General features: G+C 35.4%; 1 protein-coding gene and 1 long non-coding RNA gene across 3 annotated transcripts; one reads left to right on the top strand and one right to left on the bottom strand.

Moving 5' to 3' along the window:
• The first annotated feature begins 655 nt into the window (after positions 1–655).
• Positions 656–10,777, top strand: LOC103412500 (phosphate transporter PHO1). Of its 2 annotated transcripts, none has more exons than XM_008351051.4 (15): positions 656–964; positions 2,847–2,930; positions 3,076–3,313; positions 4,551–4,890; positions 5,690–5,738; positions 5,925–5,996; positions 7,027–7,156; positions 7,544–7,664; positions 8,808–9,057; positions 9,221–9,325; positions 9,448–9,492; positions 9,600–9,752; positions 9,848–10,129; positions 10,214–10,353; positions 10,483–10,777. In XM_008351051.4, the coding sequence occupies exons 1-15, from the start codon at positions 728–730 to the stop codon at positions 10,571–10,573; spliced, it is 2,337 nt and encodes a 778-aa protein (XP_008349273.3). In that variant the 5' UTR covers positions 656–727; the 3' UTR covers positions 10,574–10,777. The 2 variants fall into 2 exon arrangements, with proteins under 2 accessions (XP_008349273.3, XP_070671829.1); XM_070815728.1 differs by having other exon boundaries at positions 4,539–4,890.
• A 6,156-nt stretch (positions 10,778–16,933) lies between these two features.
• On the bottom strand, positions 16,934–17,353 carry LOC139193215 (uncharacterized). The gene is made up of 3 exons (XR_011577630.1): positions 17,229–17,353; positions 17,086–17,161; positions 16,934–17,002 (listed from the first exon to the last, which is right to left on the bottom strand). It is a non-coding gene; the product is annotated as an uncharacterized lncRNA (long non-coding RNA).
• Positions 17,354–21,705: the final 4,352 nt, after the last annotated feature.

Genomic DNA, 21,705 nt, shown 5'->3' with positions numbered 1-21,705 from the left:
TTCAAACTAGTTGGAATGACCACATCCTTAACGGCCAGGTAGTAAAAGTCACAGTTGAAGACATTAATACTAAGGGTTTAGGGTTTAAGCAACTTTTAATTATTCCTTTTTTTTTAACAAGCAATATTATAAATGTTGAACACAAAACATTTAGTGCAGAAGGGAACTCTTATTGAAAGCACCTTGAACACATAACCTTAAGTGCAAGGAAACCCTCTTATAGAAGGTAGACTTGAACACACAACCTTAAGCACAAGATGGACTCTCATTTTGTTACAGGAGCTACAAGTCTCTACATTTTTTTTTTTAAATAAACGATATTATCTACACTAAGGGGAGGGGGTGGGTTTAGCCTTATAATGGGCTAGTAATAATGTGGTTCAAATTCGCCTTTTACTAGAATCGAACCTAAAACATCTCACTTACAAATTAAGAGGAATACTAATAGACAATAGTACTAGGTGACTCTACATTTTTAAATTTGAAAGAAAATGAATGGCTTTTCATATATAACTAATAAAACGAGAGCAGTACTGTGTTTATAACTTTTTATACAAACTGCCAGTGAATTGTGTGTTAGGTACTAATCTCTCTCTCTCTCTCTCTCTCTCTCTCTCTCTCTCTCTTTCTCTCCTGCCTCTCTATATAAACCTCTTTCATTTCTCTCTAATACTTCTTAATAAGCTCCTCTCTTCTCCTCCTCTTCCTTGACACACGCACAGCAAAAATGGTGAAGTTCTCAAAGGAGCTTGAAGCACAGCTTATACCAGAATGGAAGGATGCTTTCGTCAACTACTGGCTGCTCAAGAAACAAGTAAAGAAGATCAAGCTTTCAACAGTCCCCAAACAACCCCCAGAAGCAGCTGGAGATTTCGGTGTCTCCATTTTTGATCCGGTTCGCTTTGTCACTAAAAAAATTAGTGACAAGTTTTTCAATTTCGATAACAAAACGGACATAATTCAGGTAATCAATTAATGCACACATAGAGAACATGTCAATAGTTATATATGTATTAGCTTATCAATTTTCAATGAGCTATTGTTTTTGAGGTTTATAGGTGGTTGCTAGGAAGGGTCTTGCTTACTTTGGATTTTAAGGCGAGTTTCAAGAAATTGTTAACAAGTTTACAAATCTAAAAGGAACCGAGAATATTTTCCCAACACTCGGTTAACTTAACTTTCTTTCTTTCCTCCCTTCTTTTCATTAGTTTTTCCCCAATAAAAATAAAGTGGTGTATTTTGGATTTTGTCTTTTTTTGGTGGGTTGTGTTCAGACCTGCAAAATACTCGAGTGATCACGTCATTTTCAGGCAAAAGGTTTTGGGCTGAGTTTCCTAGATGTTGATTCGTAAACTGATACTCCGATACCTCTGCTTAAAATATTCTTCAGCCTCTCTCTCTCTCTCTCTCTCTCTCTCTCTCTCTCTCTACGTGTGTGTAAAAGTTACGTCCATGTAGTACTCTATCAGCCATAACATCCACTTTATTGACAGAAGCACCAAAGCTTTGCTTTATTGCTGGTGCCGTGAATGCAAGACGAAGCCAGAGATCTGCATGGATGGGGGCATTTTCAAGCAACAAAATCATAAATTAAAAAGTTCAAGAATATACTAAACAAAACACTTATATATTAGTCCATAAGATTTGTCATACAATATATTACAATATCCATCGATGTGTGTTTATGTTTTGAAAGCGTTGCATAACAATCTCATTATCAATAACATCAAACATCACTCTCTACAAAAATAACCATGTTATCATTTATCCATTAGTCTCTCATACAATTTCACTATCGATCTTCATAAATTTTATGGCCGAAAATGCTCTTTCAACAATAAAAATAGCACATAAAAGGGTTAATACTAATGCCACAAACAACTATAAAGAGTACCTTTTTTTTTCACACACAAAAATAAGTGGGGGCATCCGCCCTCTCTGAGCCTAAGGTGGCTCCGTCCGTGAATGGGTGCATGGCGCAAACATTGCACTTCAACTAGTGTGGCGGATATATCTAGCTACCTAGCCTTTTTTCAAAGACCCTTTTACAAAAGGAAAGTGATTTTTAAACGCCATTTTCAACTTCTCACCCCTATCTTTTTATTAACCATTGAATTGAATAAATCAACGACTAGGATTAAATAAAAGTGTGTAAAATGGTGACTAAGATTAAATAAAAGTGTGTAAAAGGATGACTAAGATTAAATAAAAGTGTGTAAAAGGATGACTAAGATTAAATAAAAGTGTGTAAAAGGATATAGGCTAAAAAGAGCGTGTGTTTATCATTTTTCTCACGAAACCAACACCAAAAGCTTTTTCTTAAAGCAGAAAAAAAGGAAAAACAACAATATTAGTAACACTATACAAGATTTGGTACATAATTGTCATCGATATTTTTAAATAATAAGACAATATTCTGCAAATTGATATATAGTACCAAACAATAATTTCTCTTAATAAAAAGAGGTTTTTTCCAATGAACATTTGCTATTGGGCTGCCGAGATCGGGGATGACTTATAGCGGCTTCTGTAATCTTTTTCACATCAATACATGCTCTTTTGCTTTTCCATGAACGTACATTAAAATTTGTTAAAAACGAACGTTAATAAAGTGGCCGGAACAGAGTCCTGCAAGTATAGTGCCCTTTTGGTCTGGTTACACACTTTTTTGAGGGTTTCGATCTTCTCACGAAAGCAAATTATGGAACGGTTGTAGTAGTAGACATACTCATATCACGTAACCATCGTGACCATGAGATAGTAAATCCAAAACCAACATGAAAAGGACACTAAAAACAAAGACAGCAGTCCCATAAATTAATATGGATCTTTTTTCTGTTGCACAGGTGAAGAGTAAAATCATGGAGGATGGTGAGGAGGAAGAAATTTTCGAGACCGAGCTCGCTCAGTTGTTTTCTTCGGAGGATGAGGTAATGAAAAATATTGGTACAAATTTTACACCTAAATAATTAACCAATCCAAAGTAATTAGGGTGACTAACCTTAGTTAATATTTTAATTATAGAAGCCTTTTAATTAGGGAAATATTTAATGTACTGGGTCGGTGTTCATATAGGTCAGGGTGTTTTTTGAGGCACTAGATGAAGAACTTAATAAAGTGAACCAATTTTACAAGACCAAAGAGACTGAGTTTCTTGAGAGAGGAGAGATTTTGAACAAACAGCTACAGATTCTACTGGACCTCAAGCAAATTCTCAATGACCGGCGGTGGAAGAATTCTGGAACAAAATCGAACATGCCGAGTGTTCCCAGCTCATGGTCTTCTTCTCCTCGGAACTCCGACTTCAGTACCGGTAAGCCTCTTGTTTCGAAATAGGGCATCTGCTTACGTTTTATGTGCTGATATTTTACTTCCGGCCAAATTAAGAGTTGTGCTTACATATACTTCCACATGATAGGTTACTGGAAACATATGGAAATTTCGAGACTGTTTAGTAGCTTTCAAGGTAGCTAAGATTTGCAAAATAAGACTAATACAGAAAATAAACCATTTATGTTGCTTTTTAGATTATGACAAGGCCGTGGACCACCTAATAATATGCCCAGAAAGGGAAAAAACTTGGGTCGTTTTACAATTTCAATCAAACCAAAATAAATTCCGTCACCACTCTTCAGGGTGTTATGGCTTCTTTAAGCCAGTGCCCTATTAATTAATTTCAGTTTTCAGTTTGTGGCTTAGTAAAAGAAAATTAGGGCTTACTTTAATAAGGTTAGTATTGCAAAAGAACTACTCAACTAACTAGAATAACAGAAAGTTCTAGCTAAGTTTTATCTTTTGCAATACTACACTTATTATTCTTTAATCCCAAAATCATTTTTTTCTTTATATGAAGTCACCGTTAACGAGGAAAACTGCTGCCACAAAATCATGTCCTATACCCAAATTTCTAGTAGTGCTATATGAGGTCACATTTCTCTAATTGCAAGTATCGCTTGCATTCTCAATCCTCTTTCACGTTTGCAAGTGCTAATCTGTCAACTTTGTAGGTTTAATGCATATACATGTGCAAATAAACCACTTTATATGGTATACTAAACGTATGGGAATGTTCATGGTCTTTATGGCACTTTGGCTTTCAAGTCGCAAGTCTAATCGTTAGTGCACCTATCTAATATCCATCTATCACAGCTGGAAAAAGATAAATTCTGGACAAATCCAAATCCTTAACGCTATTATCAGCAACTTTTCTCCTATTTGAGAAAGGCATAGAGAAATTCTTTCAAAATTTACCCTTTCTGTTGTGTCAAGTATTTTCCATGTTCCACTATAAACTAATTTGATACGAATTAACATAAGATTTAGGTAACAGTCCCTTTTTTTAATCAAATCAAAATTTATAAAGAACGAACAAGAATGTGCATAGGGCAAACATGCGAAACGTAACCAAAAGGTAACAGAATCCTTGCCTCCTATTTCACGTGAGAGAGTTTGAGAAATGAATTGGATTGTAAAGAATTTTTCGAAAAATCAAAATCAAAATCAAAATTGTGCTGGCATGCATTAATTACTAGCAATAGACCTTTATGCAGAGAGCTTGGCGGAATCGAAAACTATTCCTACAGAAACACAAACTAGTGAAGCAATTGCAGCATTAGAAAGAAATGGAGTTAACTTCATTAACACGGCAACTAGGGGTAAGACCATGAAAGGCAAACCTAAAATGGCCATGAGGATTGATATTCCAAACACAACACCAACAAGGACTATCACAGCTGTTACTTCAATGCTTTGGGAAGATTTAGTGAACAATCCTAAAAAGGAAGGCCCTGGAGAGTTCATCAATCGAAAGAAGATACAGTGTGCTGAAAAGATGATTAGAGGGGCATTTGTGGAGCTCTATAGAGGCCTTGGTTTGCTTAAAACTTACAGGTTCTCTCTCTTTCTTTTAATATAATTACTTTGATTTACCAGCTAGGGATAAAAAAGCTACATAGTGAAGTTGGTGTGATTGAGCTAAATTTACTTTTTCAGACTCAGTTAAAAGCAATCAAACCAATGGCTAAGACGTTTGGAGTATATTTTCTGATTCTGTTAACAACAGGAGAAATAAACCGTGTAATAAGATGGGTGTCGTGTAGATTAAAGGAATAGTCAGCAAGGTGGTCAGTAAATGTGGCTTAAATCTAGTTTGTTGGAAGCGAATGACGTCCAAATTAATTTGGACCACATATTCTGTCATTTGGAAGTGAATGACGTCCAAATTAATTTGGACCACATATTATGTCATTTGTATTTTGAAAGTACATATAATATTTGGTTTATTTACATGTTTAAGCACGCCGATGACACCTTTGCAGAATCCATCACCTTACTTATAAGAATATGAGTAAATATCTTCAAGTAGCAAAGCATTAGCAACAGTTTTCTGAAAGTTATATAACAAATGACTGTTTTATGATGCTGCTGATGTGGGCATAGGGTGATAACACATGGATATGAAAATTATCAAGGTGGTGATACTATTTACTAATGAATAATGCTCTTTCTAAAATAGAGAAGTGGAAGGAATCAAACACTGTCTTAACAGTGAAAGCTACTTATGCAGTGCAAGTGCACAAGTGCAACACTGCATCTACGCATCATTTAGCTTAATTAATGATTGTACCTTTGGAATATGTTTTCTTTAAGTAGTCGATTAACTATCTAATCAAATTTGCAATTTTTGCAGCTCACTGAATATGCTAGCCTTTACAAAGATCCTAAAGAAATTCGACAAGGTAAGATATTATTGATATTCTACCATTTTTCAGCCTCATCTAATTAGCAAATAAAAAATCTCAGCTTTATTTTTACCAAAAAAAAAATCTCAGCTTTATGAGACATGATATTTTTGGATATTACAACTTCCTTCACACACTTGTAAGTTATAATAACTTGGAGCAACCAAATTTTTTCATGTATAGGTATCAAACCAGCAAGCATCAGCAAGTTATTTGAAAGCAGTGAAGAGATCACATTTCATTAGTTCTGATAAGGTAACCAGTTAAATACCCTAGATGCAACCCTAATCTAGCTAAGAAAATTTTCTCCGCAATATATGATACGTGGATTTCTAAATCCTATTGTTTTTGTTCTTTAAACTAGTTTAGGAGAAGAGACACTTTGGATGCGGTCCTTAACTACCAATGTTCTTTGATGAAAACCTTTTTAACTTTTGATCGAAGTCCCTGACATTAATGTAATAATGTATTTTTATGTAGGTTATTATATTTTTAAATTAAAAATAAAATTTGTAGTTATTTATATTAATGAGATTTTAAATGAAACCCATATTTTATGGGATTAAAAATATTAAAGATGAATTATACTCTCCAATATATTGTGTGTGTGTGTGTGTATATGTAAATATGTGTGTGTGTGTGTGTGTGTGTACATGGGTACGTTTATCAAAACTAACCAAAAAATTATTGTACCAAAGCATGGGTACATTTTTCAAAAGCACAAAAAAAGCCTTAATAACATTATTAAATTTCTTATATTAAACTTGACATGGATACATTCTCAAATCAACGAAAATATAATGTATCCATATAAGTTTAAAAATGGATTAGAGAAAAGATTGAATGAAATTTTATATAAAAAATGGGTACATTTTAAATTAAAAAAGGGTACATTTTTAACAAATTGGTATATTTGAGAATGGATACATATAAGTTTAAAAAATTGAAAATTTTTTATAAAAATTTAATGGGTACAAACTTATTCTAATTTTATTTATTTTTATTTGGGAAATATTTGAATTGAAAATTAATTAGGAGTTTAATAAGGGTGTGAGTATTAAAACTCTAAATCAATTACTAATTTTTTTTTATAAAAATTATGTAACTTACATGTAATTCATTAATATATTAATGCTAGAAACTTTGATCAAAATCTAAAAACTGATAATGACTTAGTCAATGGACATTAGAAATTAGGGACCGGAAATTAACTTTTCCTTAGGAGAATGGGTTTTAATGGTTTTCTGATGGGGATTGTGTGCATTATTATATATGGTTTGAAAAGGTGGTGAGACTAATGGACGAAGTGGAGTCCCTATTCACAAAGCACTTCGCCAGTAATGACAAGAAAAAGGCAATGAAGTTTTTGAGGCCACAACAAAACAAAGATTCTCATATGGTCACATTTTTTGTTGGTAATCTCTCTCTCTCTCTCTCTAATATTTATGTACGTGTGTGTATAAATCATCATTTCATTTTTTGTTAAACTGTCTTTCATAATCCACTATATCTAATGACAAATAAATAATAAGAGCTGCTAGTCCAATGATTATTTAACTATATAAGTAATCCAATATAATGCATGATTAGTCTTGGGGCCAACATGAACCGCATTCCATTGTATCGTATAAAGCTTTGCTTGCCACTAATCCTGATGGTGGGATTGCTCAATATATAATTGAATGAACGGTGATCACAAATTTTCTTGGGGCCCCACAAAGTTGTATGAGTTTAGTTGTTTGGTCTGATTGTGGTCTCCCTCTATTAATAAAGTTTAATCTTTTTTGGTTATGTTGTTGCAGGTTTGTTTACAGGTTGTTTTGTATCATTGTTTTGTGTGTATGCAATCTTAGCGCACTTGTCTGGTATATTCTCTCCTAATACAGAAAGGGATTACATGGAAACTGTCTACCCTGTTTTCAGGTGCATTCTTTATCTCCAAATATTTTTTTATACAACGATATATTTATATTTAGAAGTTGAGATATAAATTGATATCAATTTTGCCATCTATAAGATTCGAACATATAACTTCTCATTTAAAATTGAAAAAAAAAAATATTACTAACCGTGGTACTATGTAGCTTTGATCCCAATAATAATTATATCATAGAATAGCAATCTATAGTTTCTATTACAACCTATCTCAAAGTAAACCATTTGGACTATTGCGAACCGTATTGTGGACAATATCACTAACAGATCAGCTAGACTCACTTGTAATATCGAAATTAACTTGGCTCCTCAATGAGAGGAGGGATTTCTCCTCAATTCACTACGTAGCCGATTTAAGGAACATTATGTTTATGATCAGAATTGTTCATATTATAAATTTACTATGTAAAGATCATCTCTGCAAAACAATCAATTAAATATAAGATCGTTTAGTCATAGAACTGTGTTAAAACATAAAAAGGATTCAGTAAATGAATTACGAAACATCTATTTATTTTCTATAATTGATTGACTATACAACCTTAGTTTTAATTGACTTTTTGTAAATATGATCTTTACTGAGTGATTTATAATACGAGAGGTTCCGATTATAAGCACGAAGTTCCGTGAATCAGTTACTAAGTAAATTGAATAGCCAAGCCTTTCTCGTATAAATCTAGCCATAACTTTATTAGTATTGTGGCGATGAAATATGCCTTGTCAGTCACTTGAATACATTAATTTAAGCGAAATATATCCTTAATATCTTGTTAACGGCTAGATAATGAAGTTTTTAAGCTTAACTACCCAGAATTTGTTGATTTATACATTTTAATGGAAACAAACTTGGCTAAAAGAAAACTACAGAGACTTTGTTAGCTTACTAGCTCATTCTCTAACGGTTTAAACTTTCGGGGTTCTGTGGTATTCTAATAAGGCATTAGAGCTTTAGGTGTATGAGGCCTTGGGTTCCAAACCTCTTTTCAGTTCCCAAACCTTTGTTGGTTTGCAAAGTTCCGATGGGGCTGCAGCTATGTATTTTCTATGTCTGCATTTCAATCCACCCCAAATCCTTATGATGAATGAAACATTTATCAGTGTGCTAACTTTGAAGGGTGTCAATTTGTGCAGCGTTTTTGCATTACTCAGCCTGCACTTGTTTATGTATGGATGCAACCTATTCATGTGGAAGAGTACAAGAATCAATTACAACTTCATATTTGAATTCCAACCAAGCACTGCCCTAAAGTATCGTGATGCCTTCCTCATATGCACAACCTTCATGACAGCAGTGGTTGCTGCCATGGTTGTGCACCTTATATTAAGGGCAAACAACTTCTTACCTAGCCAAGTTGATGATATTCCTGGACTTTTCCTTCTGGTTAGTTCCATTGCTTTCGTCAAGGTCTTGTTAGGCAGATTGCTTGGACTTGGACAACTTATATAAAACATAATATTCATTATTCAAGTTTAAAAGAAAGTAACTAAGAAATTGAGCCACATATCATGAAGCATTGTTGCTAATCCTCAACTCAATGTTCCAGTTTTCCATTGCACTGCTCGTGTGCCCGTTTGACATCTTCTATCGACCAACTCGTTACAGCTTCATCAAAGTAATTCGTAACATAGTCTGTTCCCCACTTTATAAGGTACATTTACTTCTTTTCTCATTATCCCATCAATTATGTAATTTGTTAACAATATTTTGAAATCAGTTAGCACAAAGAAGCTTTAATCTTCTTTTTTTCTCTTTAAATTGAAACATATGCAGGTTTTGATGGTAGATTTTTTTATGGCTGATCAACTTACTAGCCAGGTAATCATAGTAATATGCAGTGATAAAAAGATATTTCTAATGCCAAATTGCTCTAAAATTCATCTTTAATTTAATCAATGGCCTAATATACACCTCCCTGCTTGTAGATCCCATTGCTGAGACACATGGAATCCACAGCATGTTACTTTCTTGCTGGAAGTTTCAGATCACACCAATATGAAACCTGCCGAAGTGGAAGGCTATTTAGAGAGCTTCTTTATGTTATTTCGTTCTTGCCGTACTACTGGCGTGCCATGCAAGTAATGCAGATTCTACAATTATTTTTCTGTTCAGTGAAAAATCATAATTCTTTAGTCCCACTAACATGTGACCTATCAATGCAATGAACTTCTAGTGTGCAAGACGATGGTTTGATGAATCCGACGTTAACCATTTGGCTAACATGGGGAAGTATGTTTCCGCCATGGTGGCAGCCGGAGCAAGGATTACATACGCTAACAACCCGCACAGCCACCTATGGTTTTATATAGTAGTGATCACCTCTGTGGTGGCTACAGTTTACCAGTTGTACTGGGATTTTGTCAAGGACTGGGGGCTTTTCAACCCAAAATCCAAGAACCTATGGCTAAGAGATGAGCTCGTTCTCAAGAACAAAAACATCTACTATGCTTCTGTTGTAAGTTTTTCTTTAAATCTTTCTGAGGTTTATATGCATAAACCACATTCAATTTCTCAAACAATTAGTGTAAATTTTATGTAGGCCTTGAATGCGGTTTTGAGAGTTGCTTGGGTAGAAACAGTAATGGGATTTCACCGAATTCCGGATGTTGAGTCACGTTTGCTGGACTTTCTGTTAGCTTCGTTAGAGGTTATCCGGCGAGGGCATTGGAACTTTTACAGGTGCATAATTGTTTTCGAACAAAATATTTAATCCAATGAATAGGATAACTCCCGAGTCGTATCCTTGTCTACAAGCACCAGAAATAAAACCACAAGCTTCTCAACTTGCTGTATTTTTGTATCAAACAGGTTAGAGAATGAGCATCTAAACAATGTTGGCAAGTACAGGGCAGTGAAGACAGTTCCTTTACCATTCCGCGAGACAGATTCTGATGGCTGAGATGATCCGGTCTAATATGTATAGAAACCCCGAAGTGCTGATATGGGTAAAGCCAAGGCATAAGGAATCCACATTTTCTTATATCAATGTGTGAGATCCTGCCATCTAATCATCTCATATTACAATTCGGAATATGAATTGTGAGGCGCCAACTGTAATGACAAAAAGCACTTATCAAATGGAATAACATTTTTCTGCTGTAAATTTTGGCATATTAATTTGGATTTGCTTATGTACGTGTATTAAATATTTCTCAAGACACTTCCTTTTCGGATTTACTACAAAAATGTTCGAATCTGAAGATAATGATCTAATCTCAGATACAAGAAAAGAAAACTGGAGTAAGTGATCTGATTCCAATAGTTTGTCTTAATTTCACAGAATAAATTACACAATAAGAACAAATAACACAATTAGGGCTTACCATTTCTTTGCAAAGCTGGTCCGATATGAACCTTAAAATCTAAGTTTTGGGTTTGAAGTTCTGCATGAGAAACTTTACCGTGAGAATTAAGTAATGTATGCAATGCAGGAAACGTCACCTCTGTAGAGTCAGACCTGTAAGGTTTTATGGGGGCTAACAGAATACCTAAACTCAACCGTTAAACCTACAGGTCAACCATTAACACCCATTAGCATTTTTTACCGAATACCTAAACTCAACCGTTAAGCCTACAGGTCAACCATTAACACCCATTAGCATTTTTTTTCTTTTCAAGTTTTAAGAAAATATAAAGCCGAGCTGTAAATTTGCCATATGCAAGAGAGTTGGAGCTTAGCCAGCACTTATACAAAAGACTCGTTGGTGGTAATATATGATCACCATTGTTAGTTTGCTGATACAGAATGAAGCTGATATGGACCACACACCGACCCAGCCGGTAAAATTGTTGGGGCTTAAAAAGATTTTACTACTTTGGAGATGTTTATCTCACAAAGAAGAATGTAATGCAGCGGAATTGATAGGCAAGAGAAAGAAAGAACACTCAGAGTATTACACAAAATTTTTATTCTTACACAAACTAATACAAGAGGAAACACTCAAACAATCACACACTTCTTCACTCTTTTTCTCACTTCTTCTTGCTACTTGGTTGGTTTATTAACACACTTGCATACATATTTATAGGCAATGGTTGCCGACTTTAAAGTTGGCAAGAACATTCTAGTGCAATGATTATGTACTGCACCGACACACACTGCAAACCGCTTGGGCATTTCATCTTACTAGTTTTCTAGTTCTTTCTTTGGCTTAGATATTTAGGTGGATAACCAACTTAAATTGCTGGAATTTTCCAGCTACTTCTGTCAACAAAGATTGCTAGAATTTTCTAGCATTTGCACATTGGCTTTAGGTTTGATCACTTGTCTTGGGCCGAAGACAAGATTACCTTTTAACATCCCCCCTTAATCTTGTCTTGTGACGCCGATTGAGTTTCTCATTCTGAAAGAGTCTTCTTGTTAGAGTGGCTTAGTGAATATGTCTGCAACTTGATCTTGAGACTTCACGTATTCCACATGCACATCCTTTCTTGCAATACTCTCTTATGTAATGATAGCGGGTATCTATGTGTTTGCTCCTATCATGGAATACTGGATTCTTTGCTAGAGCTATTGCAGACTTGTTGTCAACATAGATCTCTGTTGGCTCTTCTTGTGGCATGCTTAATTCTTTCAGCAAGTTTCTCATCCAAATTGCATGACAGACACATGAGGTAGCAGCTACGTATTCAGCTTCGCAGGTAGAAAGAGTGACAACTGGTTGCTTCTTCGACATCCATTGCTTTCCTCCACTTAGTATCTTGCACTGCTTCTTGGAAGTCAATTGGTTCACAATCAGCAAAGAGACAGAAAAGTGTAGGATTATCGAGTCTTTCATCTACCTCATAAAGATCTCGTAGAATTCTTGTGCGTGGTACATCTCTTTCATTTAGACTCCCACTTCCTGATGCTGATGCTGGTGAATTGCCATGATTGGTTGATGTTGGTGAAGCAGGTAGAGTAGTGGATTCTTGTTGAACCTCTTTTACTTGCTCCATCATCCCTTGTTCATTCTCTTCTTCAAACTGAGGAAATAAGTGAAGATCACCTACATAAGAGCCAAAATCCCATTCTCCTTGTTCATCGAATGTCACGTCTCAACTGATCACCGTCTTCCCATTGTTTGGATCAAACAGCTTATAGCCTTTTGAATTTAAGTCATAGCCGATGAAGATGAACTTAACACTTTTTTCGTTGAGTTTGGTTCTCTTCTCGTCTAGTACATGTATATGGGCTATGCTTCCAAAAACTCTTAGATGGGAGATACTCGGCTTTCTTCCACTCCATGCTTCTTGCGGAGTCTTTCCCCACACACTTCTTGTTGGAGATCGATTGGATAGGTAGACAGCACATGTTATAGCTTCTGCCCACAACTCCTTAGGCAATCTCTTGCTTGTGAGCATGTTTCGAGCCATGTTGAGGATGGTTCGATTTTTTCTTTCCGCCACACCATTTGTTGAGGGGATCTTGGAACTGTCAAAGGTCGACGAATTCCATTAACTTCACAGAATTCTTGAAATTCCTTTTAAGTGAATTCTCCTCCTAGTTCAAATCTCATGGCTTTGATCTTGCAACCACTTTCTTTTTCTACGTCGGCGTTGAACTTCTTGAATGCTCCAAATACCTCTGATTTCTGCTTCAAGAAATACACTCAAGTTTTCCTTGAAAAACCATCAATGAAGAGAAAGAAATAATTATTTTTACCCAAAGAGCTTGGTTTTATTGGACCGCACACATCGGTGTGAATAAGCTCGAGTGGCTTATGGGCTCTTGTGGTCGACTCCTTTGGAAAGCTTTTCCTTAATTGTTTCCCAAGTAAACATCCTTTTCAAACTTGATCAGGATGACTGATGCACGGTAAGCCTCTCACCATCTCCTTCTTGGATAATAACTCCAGTCCCACAAAGTTAAGATGCCCAAAACGAAGATGCCAAAGCCAGGATGTGTCTTTGTAGCATGTTTTGAGGCACTTTGCAACATCATTTTGAATATTCATAGGAATCATCCTATTCTTTGACATTTTCAACTTGCCAATTAATCTTCCTTTGTCATCTCTAAGAAAAAGGCTATAATTTTTCATATGAATATCATAACCTTTTTATAAGAGTTGACCCAAGCTCAAAATGTTGCTTTTCATATTGGGCACGTAGTAGACATTTGAAATTAATTGGTGACTACCATATTTCAGGGGAATAAGGATGTTACCTTTTCCTTTTACGGGTATTTTGGATTCGTCTCCAAAAGAAATGTTGCCACTCACTGATTCATTGAGCTCTATGAACATGCTTCTTCTTCCGCACATGTGGTTGCTGGCACCGGTGTCAAGGTACCATGTATAGTCTTGGTCTTCATCATTGTTCTTGCATGCTAGTAGCACAGCACCATTATCTTCTTTCTCTTCTTTCACATAATTGACCTTTTCATCAAGCCTGTTGCTTGGAGCTCTACATTCCCAAGCATAATGCCCAAACTTTTGACAGTTGTAGCATTGAACTTGAGATTTTTCATACCTCAAGTTTGAGCGTCCTCTTCCATGACCTTTTGTTGAGCTTCCTCCTTTTTCGTAGTTGCTATGACTGTTGAAGTTCCAACCACGTCGACGTCCATGTCCACGTCAGCGACCTCGACCACGACTTCTTCTATACTGGCTTCTCTCGTTGTCGAAGCTTTCTTCTTTCTTCTTTAGCTGGATATGTGTCTTGAGGAGGTGCTCATCATTCCCTTGCCTCTTCTTATGTTTCTCTTCATATGTTTATAGCGAACCCATTAATTGCTCTATACTAATTTCTTCCAAGTTTTTAGTTTCTTCAATCGTCACGACAATGTGCTCAAACTTGGGGTCCAACAAGCGTAGTATCTTCTCCATAATTCTAACATCTTTTAACTTTTCTCCGTTTCTTTTTAATTGATTGGAAACGGCCAAGACTCTTTAGAAATAATCAGTGATTGATTCAGACCCTTTCATTTGTAGAGATTCGAACTCACCTCTTCATACTTGAAGACGAACCTTTTTCACTTGTTCGGCTCCTTTGTAAGAGGTTTGAAGCTTCTCCCATGCTTGCTTGGCAGAGGTTGCACTCGAGACCTTCTCAAAGCCATAGTCATCTAATGCTTGATAGATGAGGTAGAGAGCTTTCTTGTCTCTCTTTCTTGAATCTTTCAAATTCTCCTTCTAGGGTTGGGACAAAGTAGCTTCATCTTCTGGCTCAGTGTAGCCTTTCTCCATGACTTCCCATACATCGTGTGCTCCCAAAAGGTCTTTCATTTTGATACTCCAATTATCGAAGTTGTTGTTGTGGAGCATTGGAACTTGGAAGGCTGCCATAGCGTTGCTAGCCATAGCTCTGATACCACTTTTGTTGGGGCTTAAAAAGACTTCACTACTTTGGAGATGTTTATCTTACAAAGAAGAATGTAATGCAGCAGAATTGATAAAGAAGACTCAAAGTATTACACAAAATTTTTATTCTTACACAAACTAATACAAGAGGAAACACTCAAACACTCACAAACTTCTTCACTCTTTTTCTCACTTCTTACTCTCACTTCTTCTTGCTACTTGGTTGGTTTATTAACACACATGTATACATATTTATAGGCAATGGTTGTCGACTTTAAAGTTGGCTAAAACATTCTAGTGCAATGATTATACACTGCACCGACACACATTGCAAACTGACTTGGGCATTTCATCTTACTAGTTTTCTAGTTCTTTCTTTGGCTTAGATATTTAGGTGGATAACCAACTTAAATTGGTAGAATTTTCCAGCTACTTTTGCCGACAAAGATTGCTAGAATTTTCTAGCATTTGCACATTGGCTTTGGGTTGGATCACTTGTCTTGGGCCGAAGAAAAGATTACCTTTTAACCAAGGAAGAAAATATCGGTAATATCGGAAATATCGGTAGTCCGAAAACACGGAAATATCGATGGAAATATCGATAAAATATCGATATCGATAAAAATTACATGGAAACCACGGAAATTGTAAGAAAAACTTGGAAATTTTTCTTGAAACTTTGTAGGATGTTTATTTAGTCAATTATCTATTAGTTTATCACAAAAAATTGGAAAGAAATGCATTGCATGATGGATTTAACATTATCAAGTTGATTATATAGCGAGCTGACAAACATTGTGAGTGTAGAAAATATGTAGTAATTAATGAAAGAAGTCTAAACACACCATAATCATTTATATATAATGAATTAGTACAATATTTTACACTTTAGTACCACATAGAGTTTCTATGAGGTTCAAATTTTTCACTATCTTCATCATCTCTACGTGTAGAATGAGTGTATTGTGAAGAGTAGTTATCAAATGATAAATCCCCAAAATAGTTTTGCATGTAATTGTTAACATGCCACCCATATGGATCCGAGATTGGTTGAGGTTGTCCATAAGAAAAATCATTTGAAGATTGAGTCTGGGATTGTTTCCATGAGTCGCTCGATTCCATCCCAACAGGAATGGGATATGAAGGGTAGGGAAATGGTTGGTTATGAGTATAACCATAGTTACTACTTCCCAATCCAACAGAGTCTGAAGTTCTAGATAACGAGTCATCTTCTTGACTTGACAAAATCCCCTTGCCTCTTTCTCTGCGAGTATAGTCCTTCCCTATGGCACCAATTCCTGGTCCTGCCCGCCTACTGCCATGGTCATCATCATGTGTTGCATGCGTGAAGTTTGCCTCACCAGTGAAGGGGCTCATATATCCGGGAGGTGGTGGTCCATAATAGTTTCCATATCCACCACCACTACATCCAGCTCCACTACCTCCAGCTCCACTATGTCCTTCATCATTCCCACCTCCGGTGGTAGGTGAGTCTCCTGATCTTGTACTAGAGCTATCATTAGTATCAGCATGATGTTGTGGTTGTGTAGGATTGGAAGAAGGTGGAATTCCAGTGTTTCTTGGTCTTGGGCGTAAAAGTTCTTCCAAAGAGTCAGAGCTGCTAGATCCCACCTCCTCCTCTAATACTCTTTCTACATTTATCCCTTCATTACGTGCTTCTTCAGCAACTCTGGGAGCTGGGTTGCCTTCATCATCATCTAGATGAAGAGGTCTAATCCATTGAAAAAGTTGGTTACCCTCTGTATCATCATCTTCACCAACAATATCAAACACATCTAGTGGGTCCCCCCGGTCGACATGATCTATTTCTGCTTCCTTATCTCGAATTTGAAGCTTCATGTTGTAGTAGCAATAAACTAATTTTTCCAAGCTACTATGAGCCAACTCATTTCTTTGCTTTGTGTGTATGAGTGCAAATGTGCTCCAATTTCTTTCACAAGCAGATAAGGAAGCTGTTTGTGATAATACTTTGATTGCTAACTTTCTCACAGTTGGTGCATCGGTCCCATACATGATCCACCATTCAGCTACAATGAAAAACAATGTTGATAAGCCTAATAACTCCAACAAATTCTATTATAAACTTATAGTGAAATATGTTTATACTCACTAGGAGACATATTTGTTCGAGCAGCAACTGATGTTGGTTCTCCAAAAGTTCTTCTTGCATCTTTAAACCATGTTAGCTGAATTCAATAAATCGTGTTAGTTTAATCCAACAAAGTAATTATTATAATTTAAGTAATTGTCTACCTCATTTCCAAATTGGCCAACTGCTGGTGATGCAGGGTCTAATTTAGAGTATACATTATGTACAGCACGTATAAGGTTACCATCATCTCCAACACCGGGTCTGTATTGGTATCGGGGATTCAAATAATATGTTGTTCAAAGAAACACATACTCTAATAAGAGAAATAATACTTATGCAACTAAAGAAACGAATTGCAAAATTATGACATAATTTATACCTGCTGCATGCAAATCGTGGTATAATGTTTTATACCATCGGTCTTCAATTATCTTTATGACCCACCTTGCACCATGTTTTCTTTCCAATTCATCCTTCACTACACGCATCAACTCATATACTGCCCCCATAGTAGGATACACCTCTGTGTCAACGATCCGTAAAACTTTGTAAAGAGGCTCAAACACTTGGCACACATGTTCTGATAGAGTCCAAAAAGCATGATCAAGCACTATACTTTCCACCATACGACCTGTATTTGAGCGGCTCAAATTGTGGTTGGCCCAATCGTCACTAGTGAATAGTTGCTTCAACCCTGCTTTCTTCTTGAGTATGCTGTCTAATGCAATATAGTTGGTGGCGAATCGAGTGGTAGCTAGACGAATAATTTCTCCTTTGCAAAATTCATGCATCTTTGCCAACAACCAACCGTGATTGTAAATATAATTTGTGATCGTTCTAGCTCTTTTGACCACAGTAGCAACATTCTCTCTCTTCCCCATTGCCTCAAACATGAGATCAATACAATGTGCTGCACATGATGTCCACAACACATTATGGTCCTTCAGTAACTTTTTTCCAGCTTTGACAAATGCAGAACCATTGTCGGTCACGACTTGGACAACATTATGCTCTCCCACCTCCATGATTACATCCCTCAATAATTTGTAAATATACTTGTAATTCTTTATATGGTCTGAAGCATCAACAGACTTCAAAAAAATTGTCTTTCCCTTGGAGTATACCATGAAGTTGATGATAGACAATCTGGTCGGGCCGGTTCATCCGTCACACATGATTGTGCAACCATTAGTTTCCCACTTTGACCTCAACTTGTTAACATACTCGCCAATGTCTTTATACTCCATATCCAAATATTTGTTTCTTATCTCATAGGGAGTGGGAGGTTGTACTCCAACACCGGCCTGTTGACATCCCACTACCATATTTTTGAAATGATGTGATGATGCCTTCGCAGCAGGGACATTTTCATAGATAAAGAACTTGCTAATTAGACGCCCCATTCCCTCCTTCACATTACCTCTAGTGAAATAACTCCAAACACTCTTTTGACGTGCTTTGGATGACTTATATAAACTTGGGGCTATTGGTGGTGTTGGTTGTGATTCTCTAAGACTGCCTCCCCGTCTCATTTGTGCACCACCACTTGTCCCGGAACCTTGTCCTCTATTAGGAATTTTATGAAGGTGTTCTCTTTCCCATGCTAACTGTTTAGAGGCACGTAATGCTTGTTTCAAACTGCGTCGTTCTTCAGGTCCCATGTCATCATCACATTCGTCCTCATCGTCATCATCATCACTGTCAAGCTCTTGGCCATAGACTTCTCCCCGTAGCCCAGCTCGAATATTTTCCATTCCCTGTGTTATCTTTTCCTTCTTCTGTTTTTTATTTTTTAATAATGTGCTGATGAATGCCTTCACTTCTGGGGGGACATTATCGCATCGTTGGACATTTTTTGCTGGATCTAATCCACTATGATGGTACTTAAGTCGTGTCACTCCGCCACTCTTCATTACCCGACCACAATATTTGCAAATTGTGCCATGTTTGTTTCCGTCTATTGGGTATCCATGTTCCCAAGCTGGATCACGTTTAGTAGCTCCACTGGACATCGTATAAGTACCTACATTTATTTTTCATGAAAATTAGACAAATATTTTTTGGCCAAAAAATATAGTAGTGATGACGGTTATATAAGAGAACCTAAATAATAAAGTTATTCTACAGAAGAATTAAATATGAAGTAAAGAAAATGATTGTAAAAATTTAAGTAATTAAAAAATAATATGGAATAATAAAACCTAATATTAATGAATAATAATCCAATTTGATAAAAAAATAATCCTAATATAAATGATGAATAATATTCCTTTTTGATAATAATCCTAATATAAATAATCCTACTATAAATGATGATAATTATGTTTCATGAAAATAATCCTAATATAAAACATAGTGATGAATAATATTCCTTTTTGATAATAATCCAATTTAATAATAATCCACTTTAATAATAATCCAATTTAATGAATAATCCAATTTGATAATAAAAAAAACCTAATATTAATGAATAAAAATCCTATTTGATAAAAAAATAATCCTAATATAAAACATAGTGATGAATAATAATCCAATTTGATAATAATCCAATTTAATGAATAGTCCAATTTGATAATAAGCCAATTTAATGAATAATCCAATTTAATGAATAATAATCCAATTATCTTAAAAATAATCCTAATATAAAACATAGTGATGAATAATAATCCAAATTGATAATAATCCAATTTAATAATAATCCAATTTAATGAATAGTCCAATTTGATAATAAGCCAATTTAATGAATAATCCAATTTAATGAATAATAATCCAATTTGATAATAATCTAATTTAATGAATAATAATCCAATTTGATAATAAAAAAACCTAATATTAATGAATAATTATCCTATTTGATAATAAAACCTAATATTAATAAAATAATAAATAACATTAAACATATTAAAATTATCCTAGGGAATAATTATACAACATTACTTAATTACTTAAAAAAATTAACATGTAATTGTTAACATTACTGAACTACTTACAAAAATTAACATGCAAGTATTAATTACTTAAAAAAAAATAACATACGAGTCCACACAAATTTATTTGTTGTTGTATAAATTACAATAATATAAATATAAGGTTGTTGTATAAATTACAATAATATAAATATAAGGTTGTTGTATAAATTACAATAATATAAATATAAGTTTGTAAACTTACCTTAAATATGGAACCCTTTGTGTTCAAGCTTTGGAATGGAGCTGGAATGGCTTTGAAAATGGTAAGGGAAATAAAATAATAAATAACATTAAACATATTAAAATAATCCTAGGGAATAATTATACAACATTACTTAATTACTTAAAAAAAATTAACATGTAATTGTTAACATTAATTAATTACTTACAAAAACTAACATGCAAGTATTAATTACTTAAAAAAAATTAATATGTAATTGTTAACATTACTTAATTACTTACAAAAACTAACATGCAAGTATTAATTACTTAAAAAATTAACATGTAATTGTTAACATTACTTAATTACTTACAAAAACTAACATGCAAGTATTAATTACTTAAAAAAATTAACATACGAGTTCACACAAATTTTTTTGTTGTTGTATAAATTATAAGAATATAAATATAAGTTTGTAAACTTACTTTAAATATGGAACCCTTTGTGTTCAAGCTCTGGAATGGATCTGGAATGACTTTGAAAGGGGTAAGGGAAATAAAATAATCGAAAAGGCTCTGAATGGCTATGATACTCGACCTCTTGAAAGAATGCAGCTTTGAAAGAATATCACAATGGCTCTGATACTTCACCTTTTAAAACAATATCGACACACGGTTTTGAATGAAACCACCATCCATGGTCTGAAAAGAATACAAATTATAATTGTAAAAGTGAGTCTGTCAAATTGTCAAAATAATTGTAAAACTTGTCAGGAATACTGAGTGAGTCTGTCAAATTGTCAAAATAATTGTAAAACTTGTCAGGAATATTAAGTCAGTCATGTGTCCTCCTGACAGGAGGAACCCACACACACACACACAAATGACACTTGGCACGCAACCACACATGCACACAACGCACGCACACAAACATCACACACACAGACCACGACCTCAGTCTCTCTCTCTCTCGATCCTTCTCGATCTCTCTTCTCCCTTCTCTCTCCCACACACACACACACACACACAGATCTCCGATCTCTCTTCTCCCTTCTCCCAAACACACACACACACACAGAGATCTCTCGATCTCTCTTCTCCATTCTCCGATCTCTCTTCTCCCTTCTCCGATCTCTCTTCTCCCTTCTCCCACGCACACACACACACACATAGATCTCTCGATCTCTCTTCTCCCTTCCCCTACACACACACCACGGCCTTCTGCTCCTCAGTCCGACAATCTCGAATCCCTCTCGATATCTGGGTGTCGCCGCCGTTGATCGTGGCTCTGGCGAAGTCGGAGTTGGCTCAGTCGTCTGTGGCGGTGCGCCGCTGAACAAGTTTTCAGGTGAGATTCCATTGAAACCCTAAACCCTAAACCGACATCACATATGTTGAATCGTTTATTACCTCTTGCATGCGTGAAATTTGAAGTTTATATGTGAAATTGAAGTTAAAAATTGTGTTTTTGCAAGGTTTTTGGGACGAAATCAGCTCGGGAATAGGCACA

The sequence above is a fragment of the Malus domestica genome, chromosome 16, assembly GCF_042453785.1.
Source record: "Malus domestica chromosome 16, GDT2T_hap1".
NCBI lineage: Eukaryota > Viridiplantae > Streptophyta > Magnoliopsida > Rosales > Rosaceae > Malus > Malus domestica.
The sequence above is the reverse complement of the archived record's forward strand: the minus strand, read 5'-3'. Positions and strand labels throughout refer to the sequence as shown.

Excerpts from the sequence above, each read along its gene's own strand:
- LOC103412500 (XM_070815728.1), top strand. The coding sequence starts at position 728 with ATGGTGAAGTTCTCAAAGGAGCTTGAAGCACAGCTTATACCAGAATGG. Across the intron at positions 7,157-7,543 it reads TATGGTCACATTTTTTGTTG|GTTTGTTTACAGGTTGTTTT; the intron begins GTAATCTCTCTC and ends ATGTTGTTGCAG. Across the intron at positions 9,058-9,220 it reads TTCCTGGACTTTTCCTTCTG|TTTTCCATTGCACTGCTCGT; the intron begins GTTAGTTCCATT and ends TCAATGTTCCAG.